Genomic DNA, 27296 nt, shown 5'->3' with positions numbered 1-27296 from the left:
CGACAGTAAGTAGTGTGTGTGGTCAAGTGGTTAGCGTGGCGGAGTGGTAATTCTTATACTGTTTTGACACCAGATCGAATCCCAACCGATCCCATCCAAAACATTGTAGAAACTGTATAATTTTTATGTGAATAAGAACTTAAACAATATAATAAGGAAATAACTTTTTGTTCCTCTGATGACGTATTTACTTAGAATTAGTGTACTATTAGTAACAGCGAATGCTTTCAGTTTATGCTGTTGTATAGCTTCTTTTCTCATCCTCTTTTCTTGAAAAAAAAAAACAAATTTGTCTCCAATAAAGTATGAAAAATATATATAGGCAGAAACAGACATCTTAGTATCAAACATGATTTATCGGGATGAAATAAACAAGTTTCCCGTTATTAAAAAAGAAAACTATAGAAAATTATTGAATTTGTTCTTTTTTAGGCTTTTAGCATGCTATATATATATTCTTTATAAGACTATACTCTATAAGGCAAGATGTGCAATCATACCCACAAATTTAGCTAGTGAGTGAAAGATGTTTTGGGCACAAATATTTTACAGGTTTAGGTGCATGAAACACCAATAGGCAATGGTCTCGACCTTCATTTATTCCACATTATTATCCGACATATCATAGCAGATAAAAAGCAGCATCAATCGGCAAGAAGAACTGCAAGTTATGGTCTTAGTCTGTTTTTGATGCTTCGATCACCTAGCACGCCCGTCTATACCATGACTCATACGTCTATCATTCAGTGCAGGCACATATGCAACTTTTCTTTCCGGAGGGGGCCCACACGATTCCTCGTAAGCACGTAATTCTAATGTTTCAAAAATATCAATAATAATAATAATAATAATAATCGTAAGAATGCAACAGTTCTGTATTTCTCTTAAACGTTTCTTACTTTTCATTTATGAATCGGTCAAACTGCATTGTAACACAAACGAAATCAAAACATATTTTCTAGAGACATGTAAGGAAAACTGTCTGCTACGTATATCACAGAACGAAAATAGCAAATGGCAATGAGTGTATCGTTTTAATACAGTAATGTTATAAACAGAACGGAAACGAAATTGTCATCCCACTTAAAAGTGTTCTTTAATTTCACCTGGTATCAATGGTATTACGGTATATTCTTACAAGTAACACTTAACAAGTGTAACACTCCGATTTTGATAAAATTTGACAGGTAGATACTACACATAAAATAAACTAACACATGTTTTTATTTTTTGTGGAGAAACTGTTTTAGGGGGCAAAAGCCCCAACCCAAAATTTTGAAAGTTGACCCCCGAAAGGCAAAAGCAAGTGGACCAAAGTGAACGAAATTGTGCACAGATATGGCAGACGTAAAATGAAGGAATACGCGTTTTGTATTTTCTTGAAAAAAACGGTTAGGTGGGGCACAGACCCTTCCAAACCTTTGATCATGAAACATCAAAAGTACTAGTAACAATATGTCAGATGTGTGTAAAGGACATGAATAATTGCAACGACACTTTGTGTATGAACAATACGCAAAAAATAAACGAATGCGGTTTTTTTTTTATTTTCTGCAGAAAAACGGTTCTACACTGAGAAAATGGAGGGTTTGCTAAGCCAGGGTTAAATGAAAACTCGTTTGACAGTAGCCGAATTTCTGTTAAAAATACTCTCATTGAAGAAATTCTCTGCGTTATTGTAACCTAGCAGTGTTCGGTTAAATCATACTTTGCTGTTTTAACCTAATTCTAGGCTACTAATTTTGAAAAATTATATCTAACTAATTTACTCGGCTACTTCAAATAAGGAGAGATCGGTAAACACGCAACGCATTTGATAATTACCGAGTACGTGTGGTATTTTAGACAATGAAATTGCCGTTGCAGGGAAATTGGCGCTCTGCTTTATGATAAAGAAAAAATAACATCGCTGTTCTGTCGCGGTTATCTGTAAGGCGGCATATGCGTATGCAATAGTGTAATCACAGAGGAAAGTGGTGTAATATTTCCGTTAAATCGATTAAGATGCAGGAAACAAGAACATTATTAACAACATGGAAATTGGAACAATATATACCATTATTCGAAGGTAAGTTTGTGTTGATCATGTATGTATGTATCGTTACACCCGGCTCATAGACCTTCGAAAAATAGCAGTGTCTTGCTAGTTGTTAACATAAACTGAAACGTAGCTTTCACTTTACGTCTGTACGAGACACCTCACACATAAATTTGATGTGATAATGCTGTTGAATTGTGCGTACAGGTTTACTTTTGGCGCACCACTAGGAAGGATGGGTTAAGTTTAAAGGTTAAAAAAAAAAGAGAGAAATTAAGTAAGAAATGGTGATTTGGAGTTCTTATGTGTTATTTATGCGTGTATTCTTGGCAGTGAAGTTATGTTTAATAGGCTAGAATACTAGAAACTGGGTTTTGGCAAGGGTACGAATTTCATTAACACAGAGAAAATGCATGTAGAAGTTGATACTATCTGCAATACGAGGAATGTTCCGATGATCGAGGAGCATGATAATCGTATAGGATGGTGAATCGGTACGTTGAATATGATATTTCTTTTACTTTGACTTTTACCGAATTACACAAGAAAATAGAATCTATTATGAAGTGAAAACCAACTTCTGTGAAAAGCGGCTAAAGTCACAGTTCTAGTGTAAGTAAAGTATTACCGGGAACCCTAAACTAACCTAATCAAACAATTATTAATGGTTTAACTGCATTTTTGAAGGTTTGAAACTGGACGTAAGCCGAAAGAATTGTTGGAAAATTAAAATTCTTTCACTAGTTTTCTTCTTATTGTGTCCTAAACGATTCTACTGGGCAGTATAAAAATATTTCACGTGACATAGATAAAATTCAAGGAGGCAAACAAAAAAGTTCTTTAAAAATTACAAGTTGTGCATAAATACGGCTTTCGGATGTGTAACGTAAAAACTATAGTGCACAAAACACAAACCAACTTATGATAGGCGGCCACTAAAAGCACGAATCGTATCTAACCGAGTGATAGAAGGGCGAAGCTGACTCGCCGTCGCATTAGCGCGGGTTGAATCCGAAGGGACTGCGCGTTGGCGATGGTGGGTATACGCGAAGGCAAGGGTAGCAGAAAGTGGGTTTAGGCCAGGATACAAGTTTCATTAAAGCTTGTCATGGTTTCATAGTAGTATAATGCTCCACTTTTAAACATAACAGGATCTGTACACGGTGGAGAAATATGCAGCCGGTGGAAAATAGAAACTTCAATTATTTTATCGGTCGTAAAGAACTTGTAACGCTATTACACTTGTAAACCTGAAATATAGTCGTATTATTTTGTTTCATTCTGTAGCCTGCAGAAATTTCATCCTGATAAATGTCTTTTCATGGAAAGTATTAAAAATTTGCCTGTAAATCTTTCAAAATGTGGTGCTCCAAAACTACTACAGCACCGAATTGTGGCTTATTTTGTTGGCTTCATGACAGTGACGGCGAATATGGTATTTAATGCAGTATGTAATGCCGAAAGTCACTGCATGTTACAAACTGAATTTCTCTTTGATATCTATTTCATTTCTTTTATATACGATGTGTAAATGAATTTGATTACTGATAGTATTTGCAATGCCTATTTTTGTGTTTCTTTTATGTAGTAGATGTAGCTTAGTATTTCAATTTAATTGGTATATATGTTTATGTATCTTTTACCCTGACGAGTCTTCTTCACCAGCACAAATTCGTGCAATATGCATGATTATAAAGACGAAGGAAATTGAATGAATGAATTTAACCAGAATAACAATTAATTGAGAAATAGTTGGTGTAACTGAATGACAAGATTTATAATTTGCAAAAGCAATGCAAGGGAGGTATCATAGTGTTGAAAAATGAAATGTATCAGCACAAGTGAGGCTGTTCGTAAAAACTAGCGAAATTTTTAAGATCCTTTCCGGCATTATTGAAATGAATTGAAATGAAATCTTTGTTTTACGTTCCACGATTATGCCGGTTATGCTAAAGGAGACGGTGATGATGAGTAATGAATGAAATGGTGGAATGAAGAATGTGGGAGGAAACGGGAGAACCCCGAGAAAACCCCCGCACATGGTGTTGTCCACCACAAAGTTCACTTTGGGGGGGCTGGGATCGAACCCAGGACCTCAAGTACCAGAGGTGAACGCTGTACCACTGAGCCACCGCGGTCCCTTCCGGCATTATTATTGAGTGACCCTTGAATTTGAAACTTCAAATTTTGACAGTACATATGATTTGTGACGTAGGATACCGCTAAGGAAGAAATTTTGGAAATTTGACGGCGTAGGTGTGGAAAAGAGGGTGGAAATTATTTTAATAAGATGTCCATATCTCTGAATCCCTTAGGCTTAGAAACTTAAAGTTGTTTGTTTCGACGACTTATTTAAAATAAGTTGACACGTGTTTAATTGTTTTGATATTTTAGTGAAAAGGAGGAGAAAAGAGGCGGAAAGAACAAAATCTAGTCTATTTGAAGAGGCATTTAGCTATGCAAATTTACGAAAACCTTAAATATAGTTGATTTGATGAAGCTCTTTTGCCATTTTTTCCCTTTTTTGTTAGCCCTTAAATTAATTCTAAAAATACTGTTTCTTTGAAAATAAAGTGTAAACATAAAAAGAGAAGAATATTTGTCATTATATACAATCGCATTAATTGATTTCCCATGAAAGGGTGTTTTATTACGCAACAAACTCTTAATTTTTCTTCTTCTCTCTTCCTACCTACAGCTTTACAGGTACTTAACAATAATTGTCGACTGAGAAATAATTTTAATGTCGCTCCCGTAACGGTGAAGTGCTTTTAAATTATTTTAAATTTCGCATTTCATTGCAAGAATGAGAGTTTCCTCATACAAATTTATTAACTTTTTCGGTTCTTCATGCTACGGAGATTGTTTTAGTTTATTAAAGGAAACAAATAGGACTTCTAATTAGCTTGAAAACACTCAATGCAACCATGATGATTCGTGTGGGTCTGCGGAGAAATTATACTGTTGTAAGGATCGAAAGAAATACTACTGAAAATTGGGAGAATGGCAGCCTACACAAAGAAAAAAAATCTTTGAGTTTTACGACCCACAAATATGCCGCGCCACATAGGTTAAAACAACTGGTTATGAGAAATGAATGAAATGGTGGAATCTAGAAAGTGGGAGGATACTGAGAAAACCCATGCACACGGTGTTTGTCCACCACAAACCCTACTTGGTACGAGCTAAGATCAAACCAGAGGCTACGCGCATGCTCTACCACTAAACCATGGCGCCCTCCAGCCTACACAACCAATACGCAATCCAACGACGGTGCATCCAGTTCCACACCTCTGCTAGCTGCGACGTCATCTATGATTTATTTATATTCGACTGATAATTCTGGCTGTCTACCTTCACAAAGTAATTTGTTATTGAAAGTCATATATGTTACCTGTTAGTCTTCACTGAATAAAATTCAACATTTCAAATTTTACTATAACTTACTTTTAATCGCACACACTAAAAGGCATTTAGAATCTATAATTTAGGTTAGCAGCGCAAAATCAAAAAAAGCTTACTTGTTAGGGCCATCTAGCCTTTTTTTCTTCAGAGGTTGTTAGCAACACTGAAGGTGAAAGGGGCTCTTTTGTTTGACGCAGCGAATCGAGTACGTTCAGCTAATATATATATCTTTGTGTTGTAAAGTGTCAATTTTGGTTAGGAGTTGTTTTATTCTTGCTTTTAATATGAAAAGAAAGGGAATATAGAAGAGGCCCATAATGTGAATCTGTTCGTTTATGATTCACATTACGAAGTCTCAGTTTTTGTATTTTCTCCCCTTTTGCTTTGAGTCCTTTCCTCTCTTCCGTGTTTATTAATTAAAAATTAGTGTTAGTGTACGATGTTGCAGCTCTGTTAATTAACCGTGTCCATGAAATGTTCAATAGCTTATGCATCTTTATGAGATTCTAGTAAGTGCAAGTGAAAAGTTGTTGTGACTTAAATATAAAATACCGGTAGTAAATCTACAATGGGTTAACCAGTGTATATGTTATCAAAAGAATAAAGTTGCATCCTCTCAGGTTCCAAGATGCTAAAACGCTACGACTGGAACGAGAGCGCGGAGTGTCTGAAGCTTTCTGTCAATAGTCTATTTGCTTAGGTATAATGTGGGTGTTGAAAAGAAATATAAACAAACAGAGAATGCGAAAGTAAAAGTAATGAAAATAAATAATATAAGTTACCTTCTCCAACGGTATACATATAAAAATAATAAATATTGTAGAAATTGAATATGTTCTTATGTGTTCTCCGCAGATTTTTAATTGGATATGATACATTCACGACTAGCCTCCATAGTAGCTGTTTCCTTTTATTAATATTAAAACTAAAGGAATCAGTAAATAGCCGCAAAATTGTAATAACAGAGCTTTTACTACATGTATAATGAAGAGGTCAAATCGCTGCGCAAAAAAAAAAAAAAAAAAAATCTTTTGTAATGCTTACAATAATCATTTAGAAAAATTTAGATAAAAGGTTTCATGTAACAAATTCAGTTTATACACCGATTTCTTCAAATGTTTTCTGATAGCTTAAAGAATGGTTGTTGAAAAACAAGATTTTCTAACGAATAACTCGCACTCGGAGGAGCAAAGAAGAAGGGAGTGGGGTGAGATCATGTGATAAAATTTGTTTCTTTGAATTTGTCCTACTTGTCTGCAGGGCAATGTTAGTCTTCTAATAATTTAATATTACTTTTCTTAAATCTTAATTGGAAGATCAACAAGTGTAAATTTAATCACAACTAAATTTTATCACAATTTGAATTTTTAATAAATGCTAAACGACATAAAGTTGAAAGTTGTCTTTAGGATCTAGTAATGTTAAATGTGTTAATACAATGTATTTTATTGTTATTTAACTATTATACGTACTATACGTCTTAAGATGGTAGAAATTAGGCATAAAGTCTTTCAGTAAGTCATACTATAGTTTTAGAGTGTGAATATTGAAAGTATCTTAAAAAAAAAGATATTTTTTTCTAGTAAGGTCAAAGTGTTCAGTGCTGCATGCTCCTTTCAGATATTGAACTTACTCCGTATTTGATTTCCGGTATTTAAAAAAGTTAAATTTTAATAAGTGAAAGTTTAAATAGATTTTATTAAAATCTTGTTGTGGCTGTGTCTTAGTCAAAATAATAACCAGAGGACAAAGTTAATAGTGCAAGACCACAAGTCCCCACTGTGGTTCATTTGTTCGATGCTCGATAATGGTAGTTATTGGCTTTTGCTGTAAGTGCTTGAGACGCAGCACTCATTACCAACGGAAGTAGTACAAATTCATAGCCTTCAACTTAGTTTATTCGATTTTGAAATTATTACAAATTTTAAGGCTGTGTACATACAATATTCTTTATATTGGAGAGTGATTTTTTAAACGATTCCCTTATACTATATGGTGATTAGTTTATTCGATTTTGAAATTATTACAAATTTTTAGGCTGTGTACATACAATATTCTTTATAATGGAGAGTGATTTTTTAAACGATTCCCTTATACTATATGGTGATACAATTACTTTATACGAAAGCTAATATTAATTTGGATTAAAACCAACCTCTTTTGAAGTATGGTGCCTTCGTGCAATGGGTCAATATCAGATCTTTATGTATAAAATGCAAAATCTTGAGTGACTGATTGAATGAATGACTGACCCTCGCACAAGCCAAACCGCTTACGCTAGAAACTTGAAATTTGGTCAGTACATAGGGTTTGTGACGTAGGGTAGTACTAAACAAGGATTTCTGGAAATTCGGCGGGTATGTGGGAAAGGGGGGTGGGAAATATTGTAAAGATGGCCGTATCTTCTAATTCTTTAAGGTTAGAAACTTGACGAATTGTATTTGGACTTCTGATTTAAACAGTGACACGTGTTTCAGTTTTTTATTATATTTTACAAAAAATGGGAAGAAAAAAAAAGAAAATGAAGAGAGGTGTGTGTTTGTAAGTATTATAGTAAAATATCGATATGTCGAAACATTGAAGGTTAAAAACATGGCATTTGGGATTTGGACTTCTCATTTAAAATAATTAGACACGTGGTTCGGGGTTTTTTGACATATTGCCTAGAAGAAAATAAAAGGATGGCAGGGGGAAAATGGGGTGGGAAATATTTTAATAAGATGGAAATTGCTTAACTTAGAAACTTGAAGGGACGTAGGATTCGTGACATAGAGTATCTCTAAGGAATGATTTATGGAAATTCGACGAGGAAGAGGGGAAAGTATTTTAATAAGATGGGCATATTTCCTAATCATTAGCATTCTTCGGAATACCCTTTTGGGCCATTAAGTTAGAAATTTTGAAGTTGTGTATTTGGAATTCTGATTTTAAATAATTTGACACGTGTTTCAGTGGTGTTTGATATCTTAGTAAAAATGGGAATTTCGAAAATTCTGTTTACTAGGGTGGAATTGTTGGTCAGACGCCGCGAAGTGGGTATGTGAAGCTACTATTATATATAGGGTGAGGCATTTAAAACTCTGGAAATATCTGAAACACTAAGACAGAAAACGTTGAAATTTTGCACCATTCAAACATCGGCAGAGATGATTAATAAACTTTATAATAAACACAAATACAGAAAATTTATAATAAATACAAATACAGAAAGCTCATTACAAAATAATTACAAATATTATTTAGAAAGTAGTTAACAAGGAACCAGTACATGATAAGTCATCAAATATCCTTGAGTTCTTTCTTCTGGTCCTGCCTTAACCTAGATTTTTGGGTAATTCATATTCTGGCCACACTTTAATTTCTATGATGGCAACACTGAAAATTCTTCCGATTCATATTTCGGGTGTAGAATAACATTATCTATTATTGTGGTAAGTTACATTTCATTATCTCTTTCCACTTACGAGAAACAGGCAAAAGAAATTATGTTAGCTTTTGTATCATTTTTAGTAGTCAGCCCCCGTAATCACATCACACCTTGCAGTCTTATTTTGTCCTACAGAAGTGTAATTATTTAATATATTTTCCAGAGAATGAAATTACTAGCAACATAATGGCCATGCTCCAAGGCGAAGACATAAATTCTCTGTTTCCAAAAGTGGGACACAGAGCATTGTTCAGGAAACATTGGAACATGTGGAAGAAAGATATGCATCCACTAGTAGACTGTGATTCTGCGGTTAGTTGTATATTTTACTTATTCGTAGTTTTATCATTACTAACATATCTGAAGTATATAAATGACAAAGCTTCTGAAGTATTTAACCCTTAACGGTTCACTGCTTCCGGCACTGTTTGCAAAACAATATATCCACAGACAACTTCCCGCGAAAAATTTACCAGAGTTGTCACCAGGGGCAATAACTGCTACCATCGCGGAAAGTAAGTACACAAATAATCATAACGAACAATACCTGATACTCTTCAAACGCAATACACAAGATCAAACAAAGGTGTAGCCAAATGGTTACGAAAACTCGTTAAGGGTTAAAGGTATCGTATAGTTATATTACACTTCCAAACGATGCTATGCATAAGTGTAAGAACAGGGTTCCTACTTCTCAGAGAGAACTGAGAGAAAATGTTGCAGGTCAGGGGAAAAGACTGGAAATCAGGGAAAGTCAGGGAAATTTTATAAAATATATTTTTCTAACATTAATTGTACACCAATTTCAGCTTAGCCAACCATTATAATACCTATTTGGTTTTTATTTCTATTTTCTATTTACACCTGAGCTATTGAGATGTTTTAGAGCAGAAAAGCTCAACACTGCTGGAACATATAATGTTAGTATGTTAAATTTAGAATGTGTTTTATACCTTTAATTACTTCTGATTTGAAATATAGTTAACTAATAACTCTGATTGCACAATACTATTCCATTTGTGATAAATTACCTAATACATATGTTCCAGTAGTGATGACCTGCGCACATAGGCTATTTTTGTCATAATAACTTTTACATAATGGCATTTTGGGATATTAAATTCCAACAAAGGTGTTTGTGACTAAATATAGGTTTAGAAATTATTATTGTAAACCTAATAAAATATAGTACCAGAGAGCAAGGAGCATACGTGCTACCCTAAAGATGTTCTAATTTCCCCGTTAATGATTGTTAGACGAGACATTCCCATTGGCGAATAACTGTTCCCTTTTAGTCGTAACAGCAGAAATCAAACAGGCTCCTTATATAAACAGTTACTTTGAAACAGAGTTGCATAAAATTCAACTATACCTCCCGCTTCTCTGCCGATCACAGTATACAGTAAGCACAACAGAAAATAATAGCATAAATGACCACACACAGGGAAGCATAAATGACCACACGTCTTCCTTCTATTTGACATCCACGACAAACGGGATAAGTTGATATTAGAATACCTTGAGGTTTTTGGACTTATATTTAATATTGAATGTATTTAATGGCTTAAGATCTTAATTTTAAAAATGTAATAGAAAATGATGCATAAAAGAACATTTGTTAACAGAAGTAACCATACACTTTTCATTTGGTCTTGGAAATATATCAAGGTATTCTTGTCGTGTTATAACATCTACTTTCTGTTCTTCGCTATCAGTATTTCTCGCAGGATTGCTCATTGGAATAAATTTCATATGTATCTCATTTAGATTTTGGATGCATGCTTACTAACATCATTTATTAAATGTTTCTTATTGTCAAACTAGTAAATGTGGAAAGATATACAATATTCACTTAATGGCAGGCCTTTTGTTGTAAGCAAGAAAGAATCAAACATACTAGTATTCTGTATTTTAACGAAGTAGGCGTAATTTCTTCAGGCACGTTTCTTTAACTAGCTCAAGTACTGGCAGCGAAACACCGTAATGATAATATATCTTAATGTCTTTGTAAGTAATATTAATTTATATTGCAATTAGCTACTACAATAATGAAAATAATTACTTTTTTCTTTCCAGCTCCTGAAGGACTATGAGTACATGTACTCAGACAACACAATCAGCTTATTTGAAACTTTCCCAGTATTAAAATCAAAACTTTTTGACGTTGCCACGAAAAAGAAGAAACCACGAAACTCTGATGGTCGACTGTTTCATTTCCTACAGTACAAGAACGGTACGTAACTTTTCCCTGTGTAAAAGTATGTAACAAAGCAGAACCTTTAAACAGTGATCCCAAAAAAGGGTATTACTATGCTTTGACAATTAACGTAAGTGTGCATCCAGAGTAAATTGTTTCATTAATTCTATTGAAGTAAGTTCATGGAAATCCTGAAACGAATTGCTTAAGGAAAGAAAAGTTTCTACGCTAAAGATGGACTTTCTTTTTTACATATCATTTAGGAAAATATGAAAAAAGATTAGAAAAATATTTGTACTAACTAGAAAGCAAGTTCTATGGTTTAAACCAGGTTTTTAGGGTTGAAGTAAGTTTTTTTTATATATATAAAGAGTTTTTTTTTTTTTTTTTTGTCTGTCAGTCACAGCAAAAACTGTGAGAATTATTGACAAACGGCTTTCGGAAATCGATTCAGCATCCAAAGAATTGGTTGCATCTCCTTCAACAACCATTCACTTATACCGAAAATGGTGGAAATGGACCATTTTTGGTTTCAATACTAATGGTCATAACTCAAAAATGGTAATGCCTAGCGACAAACGGTTTCCGGAAATCGATTAACGATTTCAAGAAAATAAACCATCTCTACTCTTGCGTTTATACTAAATCCGAAAACTGTAGAAATTCACTACTACTTCCGGTTTCAACATTAATGGTCATAAATAAGAAATAGTCAGTGGTATCGACAAGCGGCTTTTGGGAATTGATTTAGCATCGCAAGATTAGATGCCATTTCCTTGAACCGGAAGTGGTAGAAATCTACTACCTCCTGTTTCAACAGTAAGGACTACAACCCAAAAACGGTAATAGGTAGCTCAAACAGTTTTAGCAAATTGATTCAGGGTTTTACTATTGCATTTGTATATTTGAAGTATACTGTACCTTTAAATTGTGGAATAATACTTGTTTACATTATGTAATTCGTCACTTCTGTCTCTTCTTGAAAAATATGACAAGTGTTTTGTGCATATCTGGTTTTGCTGAGTAACCAATTGTGTATTAATGGTGTGTATAGGTTTCTTCATGGTACTTCAATTTCCTCTTACTCTCCTTCCAGCAAGTCTATTATTATCATTCATCTGTTCTTTTCACTCAACCTACAGTCACAACAGCAGGAAATTAAACTAGATCAAGGCATCTAGTTCCTGCATGAGAAACATATTTCTTCAATAGCTATTATGCTATCTTTATTTCTGTCGGCAGGGTCACTGTTCAATCCCTTAATAAGATCTTCAGAAACAAGGTTTGTCTATAGATGTACCAAACAAATTATGGGACAATACCAGCAAAGATGGTTCAGAACGATACTTCCCAGCCCTACTTTGTCTCTGCAGGGCAGACCTTTTAGTCATTGGAGTTTCAACTCTTAACTGGATAAATACTTATATAGTTGTAGTTTCTTAAACAAAGTCCTAAGATTTTTTGTTTTAAAAATGTCTTTCCGGTTAAAAGCGCTTGAAATATTATGGAAATTGCATTAGTTTTTTTTTTCATTCAGTCAACATGTTCTGCTCACAACTTATTTTGGACTTTTTCATTCTAAATTGAAATATGGTATTACATTCTGGGGATCTACTGCACTGCTAAATTCCATATTCGTTTTACAAAAGAGAGCTTTAAGGTTTATGACCGGAAGTAAACTTCGACCTTCTTGTAAACCTCTATTTAAATTTCTGGAAATCTTACCTCTTCCATGTTTATATATATATGAACTTCTAAAATTTGTAAGAAAAGATATACAGATAGATACAAGCAGGTTCCGGTTGAACTATTCATATGCATAATACAAGACAAGCGTCTGACCTTCATGTAGAGTCCTCACGTTTAAAAGTACATAAGAATAGTACATTTCCTATGGCAGTGAATATTTATAACAAGCTTCCTTCCACTTTAAAAAACAAAATATCTGGTTTCAATAAAGCAGTCAAGTCCTACCTACTCGAGCACTGTTTCTATTCTGTAGAAGAATATCTCGCCTGTAGTAAATAATGTTTAAAGTATATATATTTTGTATATCTATAATGTAAGGTTTTATTAACTGTTATGCTGTTTTATATAGATGTATGTAAATTAGGATAATGAAAAATTGTATCTTTTTTTTAACATAAATTCACATTATTTTAATATTGCATGTAGATTTAAACCTATACATATGTACACATTCAGTGTTCTTATGACGTGTCCAACTCATACGTTCACGCTGTGAACAATTTGTATGAAAAGGGATGAAAATAAAAAAAAATGAAATCTTTGAGTTTTACGTCCCACGGTTATGCCGGTTAGGCTAAAGGAGACGGTGATGATGAGTAATGAATGAAATGGTGGAATGAAGAAAGTGGGAGGAAACGGGAGAACCCCGAGAAAACCCACGCACACGGTTTTTGTCCACCACAAAGTTCACTTGGCGGGGCCTGGATGAAAATAAATACAATACAATACAATACAATTATAATTAGTAGCAACTGAGAAAATTTCATTCGTGACACGGCAATAATAAAGCCGAGTTATGCAGAGAATTCGTACAGTTTCAGTAGCTGAATGTTACAGCGCTCACATTGGTGCGTGGAGTCACTAGTTTGATCCCACTCATGCTAAGTGAAACTTGTAGGGGACAAATACTGTGTGTGAAGGTTTTGTCATTGTCGTCATCAAAGAATATTATATTTCTGCAATGGAACTAAATCTTATTTGTAAGAAATTCATTTATAAATTTATTTACTAGTACTTTTCAACTTTATTCCAGATTCGGAAGAAGTATCAACATTAGCAGCTTTTCTACTCATACCCTATCTTATGAACGTAAATAGCGTTCATGTGAAAACTTCGCAGAAGATTTGGAGACCAACTAAGGCCGAAGTACAAGAGGGCTTCATCTCAAGAATACAAACGTGTACAGAACTAAAAGACAGCATAAGTGCAAGGCAAGCGAAGTTCAAAGATCTGCATTTAACAGTACAGCCATACGTCATGGTTGTAGGAAGAGAACTGAATGAAGTAAGTGGCTTTCACGTAATAGTCGATGATGTGGTATATACATTACCAAATATAATAAGTGCCGTGGACTGCTGTTTTAAGATTATATGGTCCTTAAATGCTAGTTATTCGGTAGAATCTCATGATGTGTGGGCATTTCTTCAAAGATCATGTTACCATTTATCGTCAACTTACGACAAGGAATCAACAGCCATCAACACTCTCCTTAGTGACATTGGAGTAGCTTAATATACATGTTCTATATTCTGACTTTTATCTTTTACGAAACAACAATTCTTAAATAATTACCATCCAAGTATATTTAGTTTAATAGCTTTTGTAATAATATGTATAAAAGTGTAACTTGAATGTAACAGTCATTAATTGTTATAATAACTTTTCAATATGAACGGTAAGCAATATGTGATACTTCGTTGTCACTTATAATTGTCTTCTTATTTCTCCTAGCCCAGGGATGGAAAACATGCGACCTCCACCCCTGGGCTGAGAGAAATAAGAAGCTAATAAATTCAGTTCCTTTGAGTTTTCACTCCCCTTCAGCAACAAGGCTCTATGAGACGTGGACCTACAGCTTATCGTAGCATCCCGATGGAAATCGAACCCGGGTGTCCCGCGCCAAAGGCTCGTATACTATTTACTTAGCAAAGAGGAAGATCTCAAAGTGCGGCCTTCAGTGTCTGTTATGAAAAATACTAAATTACAGTATGGCGTCGAAAATTCGAACTATTTGGGGCCACAGGTAGTTCGGATTTTCGAAAATGACCAGAAGAAAGCCATTTAGGCTTAAATATACTGTACGGTATGCACTTTTATCGATACAGTGTTATACAGTACATACAGTAATTACAATACCGTACGTAAGACTATTTACATTTAATGTTTCTGAAGAACCTGCTCGTACACTAAATTACACTGTTCTTGTAACACTCTTAAAATTATCTTTTATAGGCCTAAGGGAAAATAAAAATATGTATGCAAAATAATTACATATGAATGAGCTTTTGTAAAGTCATTGACTTCAGACAAAGAAAACTCAATTAGTGTACTGTCACTAGCTTCTAGGGACCACGTTCTGATTTTTGACGTCCGGATTATCGACGTCCTACTATATATAAAAATATGAAATATATGAGAAATTTAATTTTGAAGTTAAATATATCAAATAGTTTCATACAGTTTCATGTACATTATTAATGTAATTGAGTTCCCTCCATGGCTAAGCGGGTGGCATATACGCCTTTTGAGTGGGAGACCCGAGTACGACTCCCGATGGGAGCTCATGTTGCTCGGATTCCAGGTTAAGCTGTAGGTCCGTGTCGCATGTAGTCTTGTTGCTGGTACCTCCAAATAAAATAAAATCAAGATCTATTCATAATTATCATATGCGACATTTCAGGAAAATGGTGTTCTCAGTAAGGCTTTCAAAACAAATTCCCCAGCTCTTTTGAAATGTAATTTTGAAAATGAAGGGGAAACGTTGTACTTAAAAATAACATTATGTTAAAATGTGAAGTTCATAAAGACGAAACTGTCCATATTTTAAAAGTTAACATTTATCAGTTTTATGTGTGGGTAGTCACGGCAGAGACACGTCAGGAGATTTTTCTCGAGTGACTTTTCATTGAACGTGTTCAATAGTGCGTTTGAGAATTAATGTTCATTATTAGACAGTTGTTTTGTTTTACCTTTATATTCTTTAGGAAGACCTTCAAGTCTATATAAATGTTATGAATGTTATATTGATTTTTTTTATTATTAAGTTTTCATATTTGGTAAACATGTTAATTATGATCGTACTCCGGAATTTTAGGTGTAAGTAAATAACTGTTCCAACTCTTTGTAATCGCTTGAAATGATGACATGTCTAGTTTAACGTCCCACGTTTCTGCATTGATGCTAAGGGAGACGGTGATAATGAGCAATGAATGAAATGGTAAAATAAAGAAAATGAGAGGAAAGAGATAACCCTGAAAGAACTCACAAACTTGGTGTTTGTCCACCAGAAAGCTCACTTGGCGCGAGTATGGATCGAACCACGGACCTCACGCTCTACCACTTAGCCAATGCCACCCAATTTGTACTCGCATTAAAAAAAAAAACTATGCTAAAGGAAAGTAACTAGTTCAGTGCTCTCCTATGCCATTGAGCGTGTTTTTATTCTTGAGTCTAGAACCAATACAGACCCTACTTGGTCCAGTGGCTAGAATCCTTACCCTCTGTGTGCGTGGTCCCTAATTCGATTACCGGTGGAGTACAGTTGAACGAAAAAGTGGTTCGGATTCATTTTAATCAATAAGTTCACGCCTCTTTTAGCCATCAAAGTACAAACGTAGGACGTCAAACTACAACCAATCTCGAATCAATGCGGCACAAAAAGAGAATAAGCTGTAAGTGAGCATAGGTGGTCTGCAAAATTATTTACTTGCACTTACAAATTCGGCCTATATAAGATATATGTGTATGTTCAAATATTTTCTTTTTCTGTTAAAAGTTATAAGGGTACCAATGTAAATAATCAGGTACTTGTTTTGAAAGAGAGTATTGACTACCTAAAAATAACAAAGTAAGCTTTGAATTATCTGTATTTCTCTTACGAAGAGAGATTTGTTTTGTTGAATCTTATCTATGTCATAAATGTGCTTTCCTTTGTTTTCTTTCTTCTCTACTTACTAGAATTCATGAAATAAAGTGTATTATGTAGCATAAATAATTGATTTTCTTTCAATAAGTAATACGTATTTCCCTCTTGCAATATCTGAGTGTCAGAAATTCCTAGAGTTAGCTACGGTTATGTTCCGTAAATATCAGGAAGAAATTTTTCTACTCTTTTGCGTTTTTGTCATTTTTTGAACTGAAAATAGAACCGTAATCTTGTTTATTTCAGTTCAAATTAAATGTTTTCATATTTTTTTTGTATATATATATTTTGATTCCATATTTTATTTCATATTTGTTTTCATATTTCATTTCTTACGTCGTCTTACGTAAATGCGTATTGCTATTGACAGGAACTTCTGACAACACAGTGGCCCATCCAGAGCTTTTTTTTTCCTTCTTTAGTTAGTGTTGCTAAGGTAGTTGGTATTTAAAACATCTCTGCTAGTTGATAACTGTTTATAAGGTAGTTGGTAAAATTATTATCTCTGCTACGATAATTCGTAAAATATTTTTCAGAACTATAACTCTTATCCGCACCATTCTATTCGCAAAAAGACACGTTTCTCGACATAAATCTCCTTAAGGAAACAATCAAAACTTGACTTCACAATAATTTATTTACCTATCTTCTGTCAACAGATTTATGCTAAGAAACGTGTCTTTTGGAGATTAGACTGGCGCGGACAAGAGCTATAGATCTGAAAAATATTTTGAGAATTATCTTAGTGGAGAGGATATTTTTACCAACTACCTTAGCAACAGTAACCAACATGCTCAGTTAAATCAGCCGAGTTAGAAGGTTATTTTTACCAACTACCTTGGTAACAGTAACCAACATGCTCAGTTAAATCAGCCGAGTTAGATAGTTATTTTTACCAACTACCTCGGTAACAGTAACCAACATGCTCAGTTAAATCAGCCGAGTTAGAAGGTTATTTTTACCAACTACCTTGGTAACAGTAACCAACATGCTCAGTTAAATCAGCCGAGTTAGAAGGTTATTTTTACCAACTACCTTGGCAACAGTAACCAACATACTCAGTTAAATCAGCCGAGCATAGACGGTTATTTTTACCAAGTACCTTGGCAAGAATAATAATACCCGGTTAAGGCAGCCGAGTACAGGGGGTTATTTTTACCAAGTACATTTGCTACATTAACGAATTTTGCTCGGTCATTTTTACCCTGTACTACTTGGTTGATTACCCCCTCGGTTGAATTAGCCAACTACTCGGTTAAATGCACGACAGTTAATTAACCGAGTAGCACTCGGTTGCAGTAACCGAGCTCTGGGCATGCTCTATATTGACAAAGCAACTTGGTTACTGGCAACCGAATTTTGGCTAATTTAACCCCAAAAATTTTCTCAGTGTAGGTGCAAAAGCCCCTACTCAAAACTTTAAAAGTTGACGCCTGAAAGGCAAGAGGAAATGAACTGAAATGAATGAAATTGTGCACAGATATTGTAGACATAAAATGAGGGAATACGGGTTTGGTATTTTCCTGAGAAAAAGAAAAGCCGTTGAGTGGGGCACGGGCCTTCTAAGCTGGTGATTACGAAATATCAAAAGTACAAAATAATATACAGTACGTCAGAAGTTCCTAAAGAGAATAGAGAATTGCAACGAAACTTCGTATAGAAACAATTTGCAAAACAATAAATGAAATGTGTTTTAATTTCTACTGAGTGTTGGGTCCTAGAGCCCCTCCGAAAAAAAGTAAATATTACCGTAAAAGTGCAGGAAGGAGTGGACCGAAGCAAATAAAATTGTGTGTAGATATTGTATAGACTGTATGTAAAATAAGGACTTTCGTGTTTTTAAGATGTCCCTATCAATTTTGGCACCAACAGCAAACAGGAAATTAATCGGCACGTGTTTTTGTTTATGCGGAAAAACATTGTAAGGGTTAAAGTTGCCTCGTGAAATACTATAAAATACGCTATACTGTTTGTGTTTGTTGTTGATCAGTCAAATTTGAAGAAATCTGATGGAGACACTTGCGAAACACGAGAGGCTTAATTTTCATATCCAATATCTACAGACAATTTCATTAGCTTCGGTCAACTTCTTCCGACACTCAACGCCTCGGTCCACTCAACAGTTTTTTTTCTTTTCAGGAAAATACAAAACACGTATTCCCTCATCTTACCTCTACAACATTTGAGAACAATTTCAATCACTTCGGTCCATTTCTTCTTGCCTTTCGGGCGTCAAATTACAAAATTCTGGGTGGGACCTTTTGCCCCCTAAAACCGTTTTTTCGCAGGAACTAAAAAACCGCATTTGTTTATTTATTGCTTATTGTCCTAACACAAAGTTTTGTTCCAATTCTTCATGTAAATTTAGGCACTTCTGACATACTGTTATTAGCACTTTTGATATTTCATGGTCAAAGGTTTTGGAGGAGTCCGTACCCTACGTAAAGGTTTTTTTTTTTTTCAGGAAAATACGAAGCCCGAATTCCCTCATTTTTCGTCTACAATATCTATGCACAATTTAATTCACTTCGGTTCTTTTTTTGTTGCCTTTCAGGTGTCAACTTTCAAAATTTTCTGTTGGGACTTTTGCACCCTAGAACCGTTTTTCCGCAGAAAATAAACAAAAGTCGTATTTGTTTATTTTTTGCGTATTGTTCATACACAAAGTATCGTTGAAATTCTTCATGTCCTTTACACACATCTGACATATTGTTACTAGCACTTTTGATATTTCATGATCAAAGGTTTCGAGGGGTCTGCGCCCTAACTAACCGTTTTTTCCAAGAAAATACAAAACACGTATTCCCTAATTTTACGTCTGCCATATCTGTGCAAAATTTCGTTCACTTTGGTTCATTTGTTTTTGCCTTTCGGGCGTCAACTTTCAAAATTTTGGGTGGGGGCTTTTGCCCCCTAAAACAGTTTTTCCGAAAAAAATAAAAAAAACTTATTTATTTTATGTGTAGTATCTACCTGCCAAATTTGATCAAAATCAGAGTGTTACACTTGGAAAGTGTTACTTGTTAGAATTATAACAACAACGCATTGCCCACAGTTTGGACACTGACTCAAAGTAATCTGATATAAAAGAACCTCAAAAGGAAAAAATTAGGTTTATTAACAAGTGCTTGAGGTTTAGAAAGGCACAGCTTGCATGACCTCACGCTGGATACGTCCCTGAGTCAATGCATTATATATGTTTCTTGCAAAACATGATTATTAGATGCGTAATATGTAAAATTATATCATAGTTTGACTTTTAATAGGCCGCATCCATATTATCCGGCGTTCTGCCTGCCGGATGTTTTATGTCGGATAAGCGAAACTCTACTGTATTTCCAAAGATAGCATATACACAGGAGCTAGAGGTCTGCACGGGCCGGAATTTTTACAACGGACCCGGCCCGGCCCCTTTAATTTATAATCTATAGGCATTAGCAAATTAAAGGCGGAGCCAATGGAGCCCAGGCTTCGGGGCCCCAAGCTCAGGGGACCCATTAAAATCCCTCTGTTTAATACTAAAATACAGTAATCAATTTATTATATTATAGGCTTCAGACCGATGCTAATTTTTTTCCCGCTCGTTACGTTCGTGGTATCCCTAGATTTAAGTCTTTCCATTCAGCAGCATTTAACTGTTAATAATTAATGCAATTATTTAATTGTTAATAATGAATTTAACTAAACTAATTATTGTAAACTTGGAGCACATTCAATATTACAGCATAGTTCTTCGTAGTTCCATAAGCCTATGAGGCTGTGGAAGGCAGCAAAGAAAATGTATGCACTGGAACTATTCTTAACATAGAGCTCCCAAAAAGCTGGTATTTTTTAACATAACAAATGTGTTCTTCATCAAGTTTCATAAAGTAGTCCCTTTCTTCTTTAAGTAATTTCTGAGGCCACAGTGTTTCAGTGGTAGAGCGTTCACCTCTGGTGTATGGTGTCATTGGTTCGGACTACGCTCGCGCCAAGTGAACCTTGTGCTGGACAAACACTGTGTGCGTGGGTTTTCTCGGGGTTCTCCCGTTTTATCCCACTTTCTTCATTCGACCATTTCATTCATTTCTCATCATCATTGTCTCCTTTAACCTAGCCGGCATATACTTGGCACGTAAAACTTAAAGATTTCATTCCAAATAATTTCAATCAAAAAACAGTTGCAGGATGTATGTAGTTTCGAATAAAACAAACTACTATATACAATGCAGAGTATATTAATCTTTTATGAAATTCTCGCGAACCTTATTTCTAAATCGATGGGTAAGAAGACTAAATTCACTCTCTTATTATTATAAATCCATTTCAATTGAAGCAGTTGGAACAGTTGGAAAAAATTAAAAAGCCATACCCTATATTCCAATGTGCCACAATCGGTACAACGCGGCACACTGGTGTGTCCAGCAAAGTGAACAGTGTGACGCAAACTTTTTCCTATTATTTGCAAGAATATTTGTCGAGTTTCTGTTATTATTATTATTATTATTATTATTATTATTATTATTATTATTATTATTATTATTATTATTATTATTATCAACGATTCTTCCATGGATCACCTGTCTGTATACGGTTAAGCAACCACAAGTATCATATTGAGGGAATGAAAAATGAAAATGAAATTTTTGAGTTTTACGTCCCACGATTATGCCGGTTAGGCTAAAGGAGACGGTGATGATGAGAGATGAATGAAATGGTGGAATGAAGAAAGTGGGAGGAAACGGGAGAACCCCGAGAAAACCCACACACACGGTGTTTGTCCACCACAAAGTTCACTTGGCTGGAGCAGGGTTTTCTTTTCGGAACAAGCGAGTTATACTTATTGTAAGATTACTACAAATAATCTTTTTACTGAAATTAGAACAAATTTGTCTCAGTTATTACTGAGAAAATTGTCCCCAAAAAATTCAATCCTTGAGAAAACCACTTCTTCTGTATGTTATCGGAATAAACAATTTATGCTGGATGTCAGTTCATTAATGAAACATTTCTTTACGAGATATGAACAAAATTGCCTGAGGCGTTAATGGGAAAACCATCGGGGCAAAGCTCACCCTAAGAGTAAACTACTCCTTCGAACGAGTTGTCATATTGTTAGGTTATTAATGATACGTTTATTTATGAAATGTGGTTGTGAAAATTGTGCAGAAAGAACGCATACCAGTAAATTACACCATATATATATTTTTTTCAGAAAAAATATTCATATACGGTGGAGATTTATTAATAAAATATATATTTATAAAAAGTAAATAAAATCATCACAGCTTTCTTTCTTGAGAAAATTGAATTATTTTAAATTTTAATCCTTCAGTAAATTACCCTTACTTTTACGTGTCGAAGGATATAAAATTCGAAAGATAGTATCTTATTAAAACGTTATGTCTAGATTTCGGTCCAGATACGTAGAACAGAATGGCCTCTATTTGAGTGCATGTAAAAGCGTGACGAATTGAGAGACGAATAGATGGACAGACATCGAAAAATCATTTTTTCGATATGTAGGAGCCATTGAAATAATTGAAATCTGGTATTCGGTTTTTATAACTATCATCACACTTTCTTCTTTCGTCGCTCGAATGTGAAAACGAACAGGCCTACACCGACATGTGATGTGATAATTTGTAATCCCAAAAATTTAATTTGTTATGTTTAATGTGTTGTCAGCTAAAAAAAAGCTTATGCATGTTATATCATTTTATTATCAGTTTTTCACGCTACTGTATAATTCGGAAGAACGGTACGATTACAGATCGCATCTTTTGCAAGCATTCGTGTTCCTTCTTTAAGAGCTGTAAAATTTAGTTTTGTTTAACCCTTAAAATCCCGGAAAATAATACTGACGAAATGTCAAACATAGTCTTGGGGTCCATTGGACCCCACCGGGTGTCCTAGGGTTAAAGAAAGCATTCTTTATTTCTTACACAGACCTATGATTGCAAGTTGCACTTGTGGATATGAAAGAAAAGGGGAGAGAGAGAGAGAGAGAGAGAGAGAAAGAAAGAAAGAAAGAAAGAAAGAAAGAGTCAATACTCTAAAAAAAACACGCACAGAAACACTAGAACAGTAATTTAACATCAGCTTTTTTTTTCTTCATGACAAAGAGCTATCGCTGTGACTGTGGACCGTCTTCGTCACGCTGTGTGTAAGGCTGCAGGTCGCGCATGTTTTGTTTTATTCTGTTCCTGACTCACAGACACACTCACAGTGAGTTGAAGTTACAGTACTTCTGCTGTGTAAAAACGGAGAGGGAATAATTTAAGCATACCATACCATAAACTGAAAACAATAGCTATTAGTAATAGTAAGATAACTCAGAATAAATACGTCATCAGAAAAAACAAAAAGTTATTTCATTATCATATTGTTTCGGTTCTTATTAACATAAAAATTATACACTTTCTACAATGTTTTGAAAAGAAAAAATTGGATGGTATCGGATGGGATTCGATCTGGTATCAAAACAGTATAAGAATTACCAGTCCGCCATGCTAATCACTTGACCACACAGACTATCTTTTGGTGCCTGTCTTTTTCTTAACAAATAATGTTCATGGTTGCAGAGCATGTCGCTTCCAAACTTAAGAGAACAGTTTTTCTCTTTGTTTCTATATTTCCGTACAACATCTTGGTTACAGAAGCTAATTTATATTTGGCAGATAATTTACACCCTAGATTTAAGCCAATAAATGCAATATTTTACTCCACTCTCCAGTTCCTTGATTCAACTCTCCCCATACCAATTCTGTTATTCCCTCTGCAAACACGCTCTGCTCTGCAAAAAATCCCTCGAAAACATTATTGCCAGTAAACACTGAACCGAACATAATTTTGTTTTTTGCTGATATTATTATTATTTTATTATATTTTTGGGAAATATCTCCTTAGATGGATTACTTTCTATTATCTCCACTTACTAATAACTGAATTTTACCCATAAACATAAGGAAAATGGAATAATTGCGAAAAATCGTGAGTTACAGTATACGCGCAATTTTCTTTGCGCATGAGGGTACATAATGGGGAAATTTGAATGGTACAGTTGGAAACATTCCTTCATTACAAGTACAAAGAATTACGAACTATGATCCTCCGATAAACAGTCTTCATACTAGAGCTTGTCGAATAACAATAGTAGATATTAGGAAAAAATAGTAAATTAATTGTAGCACCAAGATTTATTTATCCCAGTATCATGGTTCATACCTCGTTTTGTTTGGAGTGAAGTATTTTTTTTGTAACAGTCACATGTCCATGTTGTGTACCGGAGGCAAGAAATTCGCAGGAAATGGGGACTTTTTTAAAAAATCCCCATTTGGACAGGAATTTTATTGCCTTAGGTACATATAGGGAATTTTATAAATTAGGAGAATACTGTTTCATTCCAAATAAAACGGGTATGAACCATGATTCTATGATAAATAGTCTCGATGCAATAGCTGCTTGACTGAAAGTCTAAAATTTACCTTAAAAAGTGGAAATCTCAAAAGGGTTCATGTATAGGTTTTCTAGTTCGAACGAATTGTATGTACAGTTCTTAGAATAATGTTTAACGACAAAAAAAAGTTTTAGTGAAAAGTTAGTGGTGGGAACAATAACTGTTCTGAATAGTTGTTTATGGTCTCGAAAAAAAACTTTAAAAAAAACGAATATCTTTTTCATATTTTTTCGGTTTGGGATTTGTTTTTCTTTTAATATTTCATACGAGGGTGACTACGAAAGTTTTGAGATACGCATTGTTGTGGCACAATATTTGAATTCCAACAATTGCGTTCGGTAGTGGAATCAAGACCGAAGAAGCGAAGCAAGTTTCAACAAGCCTCGCTTATCGGCGTGGCCGTATCGCCTTCACTTGTTTGTTGATGTGAGCAGTATTCGGTTGTCTAGAATGGAGCTCGAAAGGGAACGTTTTCGGGCAATGATCCTTTACGATTTCAAAAGTGATTTGAACGAGACACAAAGCCTTGATCGTTTGCAGGGGGCATTTTGGGACCTTGTTTCTTCCCGTGCTACAATTTTTCGGTGGTTTGGTGAATTCAGAAGAGGCCGGACATCGCTTAAAGATGAAGAGAGCTGGATGTCCGGCAACAGCTGTGTCAGATGAAAACATTGCCGCTGTGGAACAAATGGTCCAAGAAAATCCTCGAACAACTTTCAAGTACATTGAATCTACAGTGAACATTGCATCGCCACTATTAACTAAAATTCTTCATGATCACCTTCGGCTTAGGAAGGTTTCATCTCGTTGGGTGCCTCACACTTTGACTAAACAGGAGAAGCGCATGCGTGTGGAATGGTGTGAAGAAATGCTTGCAAGATTTGATGGAGGAAATTCTCGACGCATCTCTGACATTGTTACTGGTGATGAGACTTGGATCTATCAATTTAACCCTGAAAATAAACGCCAGTCTATAGTTTCGATCTATCCAGACGAAAATCCACCCACGAAAGTGAAGCGACTGCGAAGTGTGGGGAAGAAGATGGTCGCAACTTTCTTCTACAAATCTGGCCATGTTTGCAACTGTTCCACTTGAAGAACAAAGGACTGTTACTGCTCAGTGGTACACCAGTTTTTGCCTAACAAAAGTGTTTTAGAAGCTTCGGGAACGGCGTCCAAGAACTGGATTGCGTGGGATTCTGCTTCATCATGACAACGCGTCCGCATACACGGCCAACATCACAATTCAGTTTTTAGAATCTATGGAGGTCAAACTTATGACTCATCCGCTGTATAGCCCTGACCTGGCCCCGTGTGATTTTTTTCCGTTTCCCAGGATAAAAGATCGCATGCATGGGAAGAGATTTTGCAGCCCTGAAGAAGCTGTAGTGGCTTACGAGAATGAACTTCCAACACTTGAAAAAGACTGGCAACACTGCTTCCAAAAGTGGTTTTCGAGGCTGCAAAAGTGTGTACAGTGTAATGGTGAATACTTTGAGAAAATGTAAGTGTTAAATTGACTTTAAGTATGTAAGTTACTTCACATCACAAAACTTACGTAGTGACCCTCGTATTTAGTGAAGAAACAACATTGTGTTCCAGCTTTCTTTTCCCATCATAGTCCAATTTTAAAAAAAACACTGTATTCTGAAGAAATATAAAAGGTAAGAGCCACCGCACTAAGCTTTGTTGCTCCAGTTCCTTAAACTAAATCATATTATGCAGCTGCTATTAGTGAAACATTTTCTTCTGAAATATGAACAAAATTATGAAGCCTTTTCGGCTCTAATATTAGGTATTGAAGAGTATGTTTCTGGAAAGGCCGTGATACTTTTTTCTTGTCTGCCAGTCTGACTTTAAGCAACCCAAACAACACAATTCAAGATGTATAAATTTCAAGAACTTCATATCATGGTTAGGCAACCAACTGGGACGTATGAGATCCTAGTTGTGTCAAAAGAGCGAAAAATTCCGCTTTCTTTCCTAAAGCCGTTTTTTTTTAATGAAAATAAAGCACGTCTCAATAATCCGGCTATTTTGCATCTCTAGTCCGGTATATCAATACAAAGTGCAGTTCAATATATGTACTGAAACATTTGAAGATTAGTGGTGTGAAAGTAAAATAAGAAAAGTGTGCGTGTAGGTGTGTTGTGTGAATCTGTTGATCACTTTTGAAAAAATGTTTTCGGTTGTGATATGTCTTCAGCCTATGAGTTCTGAAGAGTGAGAATGTGGCTTCAGTGCCGAACGTATACGGAACAATCACGTCGTACTATTTACTGATTAATTAATAGTAAATTGTACTTCATACGTATCCCGACGCAAATCAAATGAGGTCTACTACTTTTACTAATGTATGACTTTTGTGTTGAATGAATACATTGGGTAGGTGAAGAAGCTGTCTTTACTTCAAGTGTCTAATATTTAATTTTTCAAATGTATAGCTGTTTTTGTAAATTAGAATTATTTTCCCACACACACGAAAAAAATACATAACAGTAATACTGTAAAGATTAGTGGAAATTACGCGCTGTGATGGGGGTGACGCTGTTGAGAGCGGGGCGCAACAAAAAGACTTGCCTCCTCCTATATTCGAAATGTTGTTACGCGGCTGGCGCTAAGCTCATTTCAAAAGCTAACATTTACAACCCTGTATAGTAGTGTCGTTATACAAACTGGTGAAACAAAGTAGTTGCTCAAAATAAGCAATTTCTGAATGCATTGAAAAGTAAATAATGTTCCTAATTATTTGCATTTGTTTTTACAGATAACAACGCATCTTATAATGATCAGCAGGAGAAAATGGATTATGGTGGTTCAGTGAAGAGCATGTAATATTCTCGAAATTACTGTGCGAAGCAGAAATTATGCGAAACTAATTGCTTTGGGGACTCATAAACACCGGCACTCTACAGCCAGCCACAAATGTAATACCCCCCTCATTCCATTGCTTGGGGTCCAGATCATTTGCGGTTGTGAGAACGCCTAGACAGATGCAACCCAACTTACACGTAAGTTTCTCGGTACTGACAGCAGTTGGTAGCACTGAGTCAAGTCTGTATGGAAGTAAAATTGTGAGTAGATGACACACGAAACATTCTCCGTTCTGAGATCAATCTC

At 35.1% G+C, this 27296-nt stretch overlaps 1 protein-coding gene across 3 annotated transcripts; it reads left to right on the top strand.

Annotated features, from left to right (window-relative positions):
- Positions 1–1738: 1738 nt before the first annotated feature.
- LOC145680919 (uncharacterized) lies at positions 1739–27296 on the top strand. Of its 3 annotated transcripts, XM_081752082.1 has the most exons (5): positions 1739–2068; positions 9034–9182; positions 10947–11103; positions 13850–14100; positions 26944–27296. In XM_081752082.1, exons 1-5 carry the CDS (start codon positions 2005–2007, stop codon positions 26998–27000), a joined length of 678 nt encoding a protein of 225 aa, XP_081608208.1. In that variant the 5' UTR covers positions 1739–2004; the 3' UTR covers positions 27001–27296. The 3 variants fall into 3 exon arrangements, with proteins under 3 accessions (XP_081608208.1, XP_081608207.1, XP_081608209.1); XM_081752081.1 differs by lacking the exon at positions 26944–27296 and having other exon boundaries at positions 13850–16888; XM_081752083.1 differs by lacking the exons at positions 9034–9182; positions 26944–27296 and having other exon boundaries at positions 1743–2068; positions 13850–16887.

The sequence above is a fragment of the Thermobia domestica genome, chromosome 3 (genome assembly GCF_964235325.1).
Source record: "Thermobia domestica chromosome 3, izTheDome1.hap1.1, whole genome shotgun sequence".
In the NCBI taxonomy this organism is placed as follows: Eukaryota; Metazoa; Arthropoda; class Insecta; order Zygentoma; family Lepismatidae; genus Thermobia; species Thermobia domestica.
This window is presented reverse-complemented; position numbering and strand designations above follow the sequence as displayed.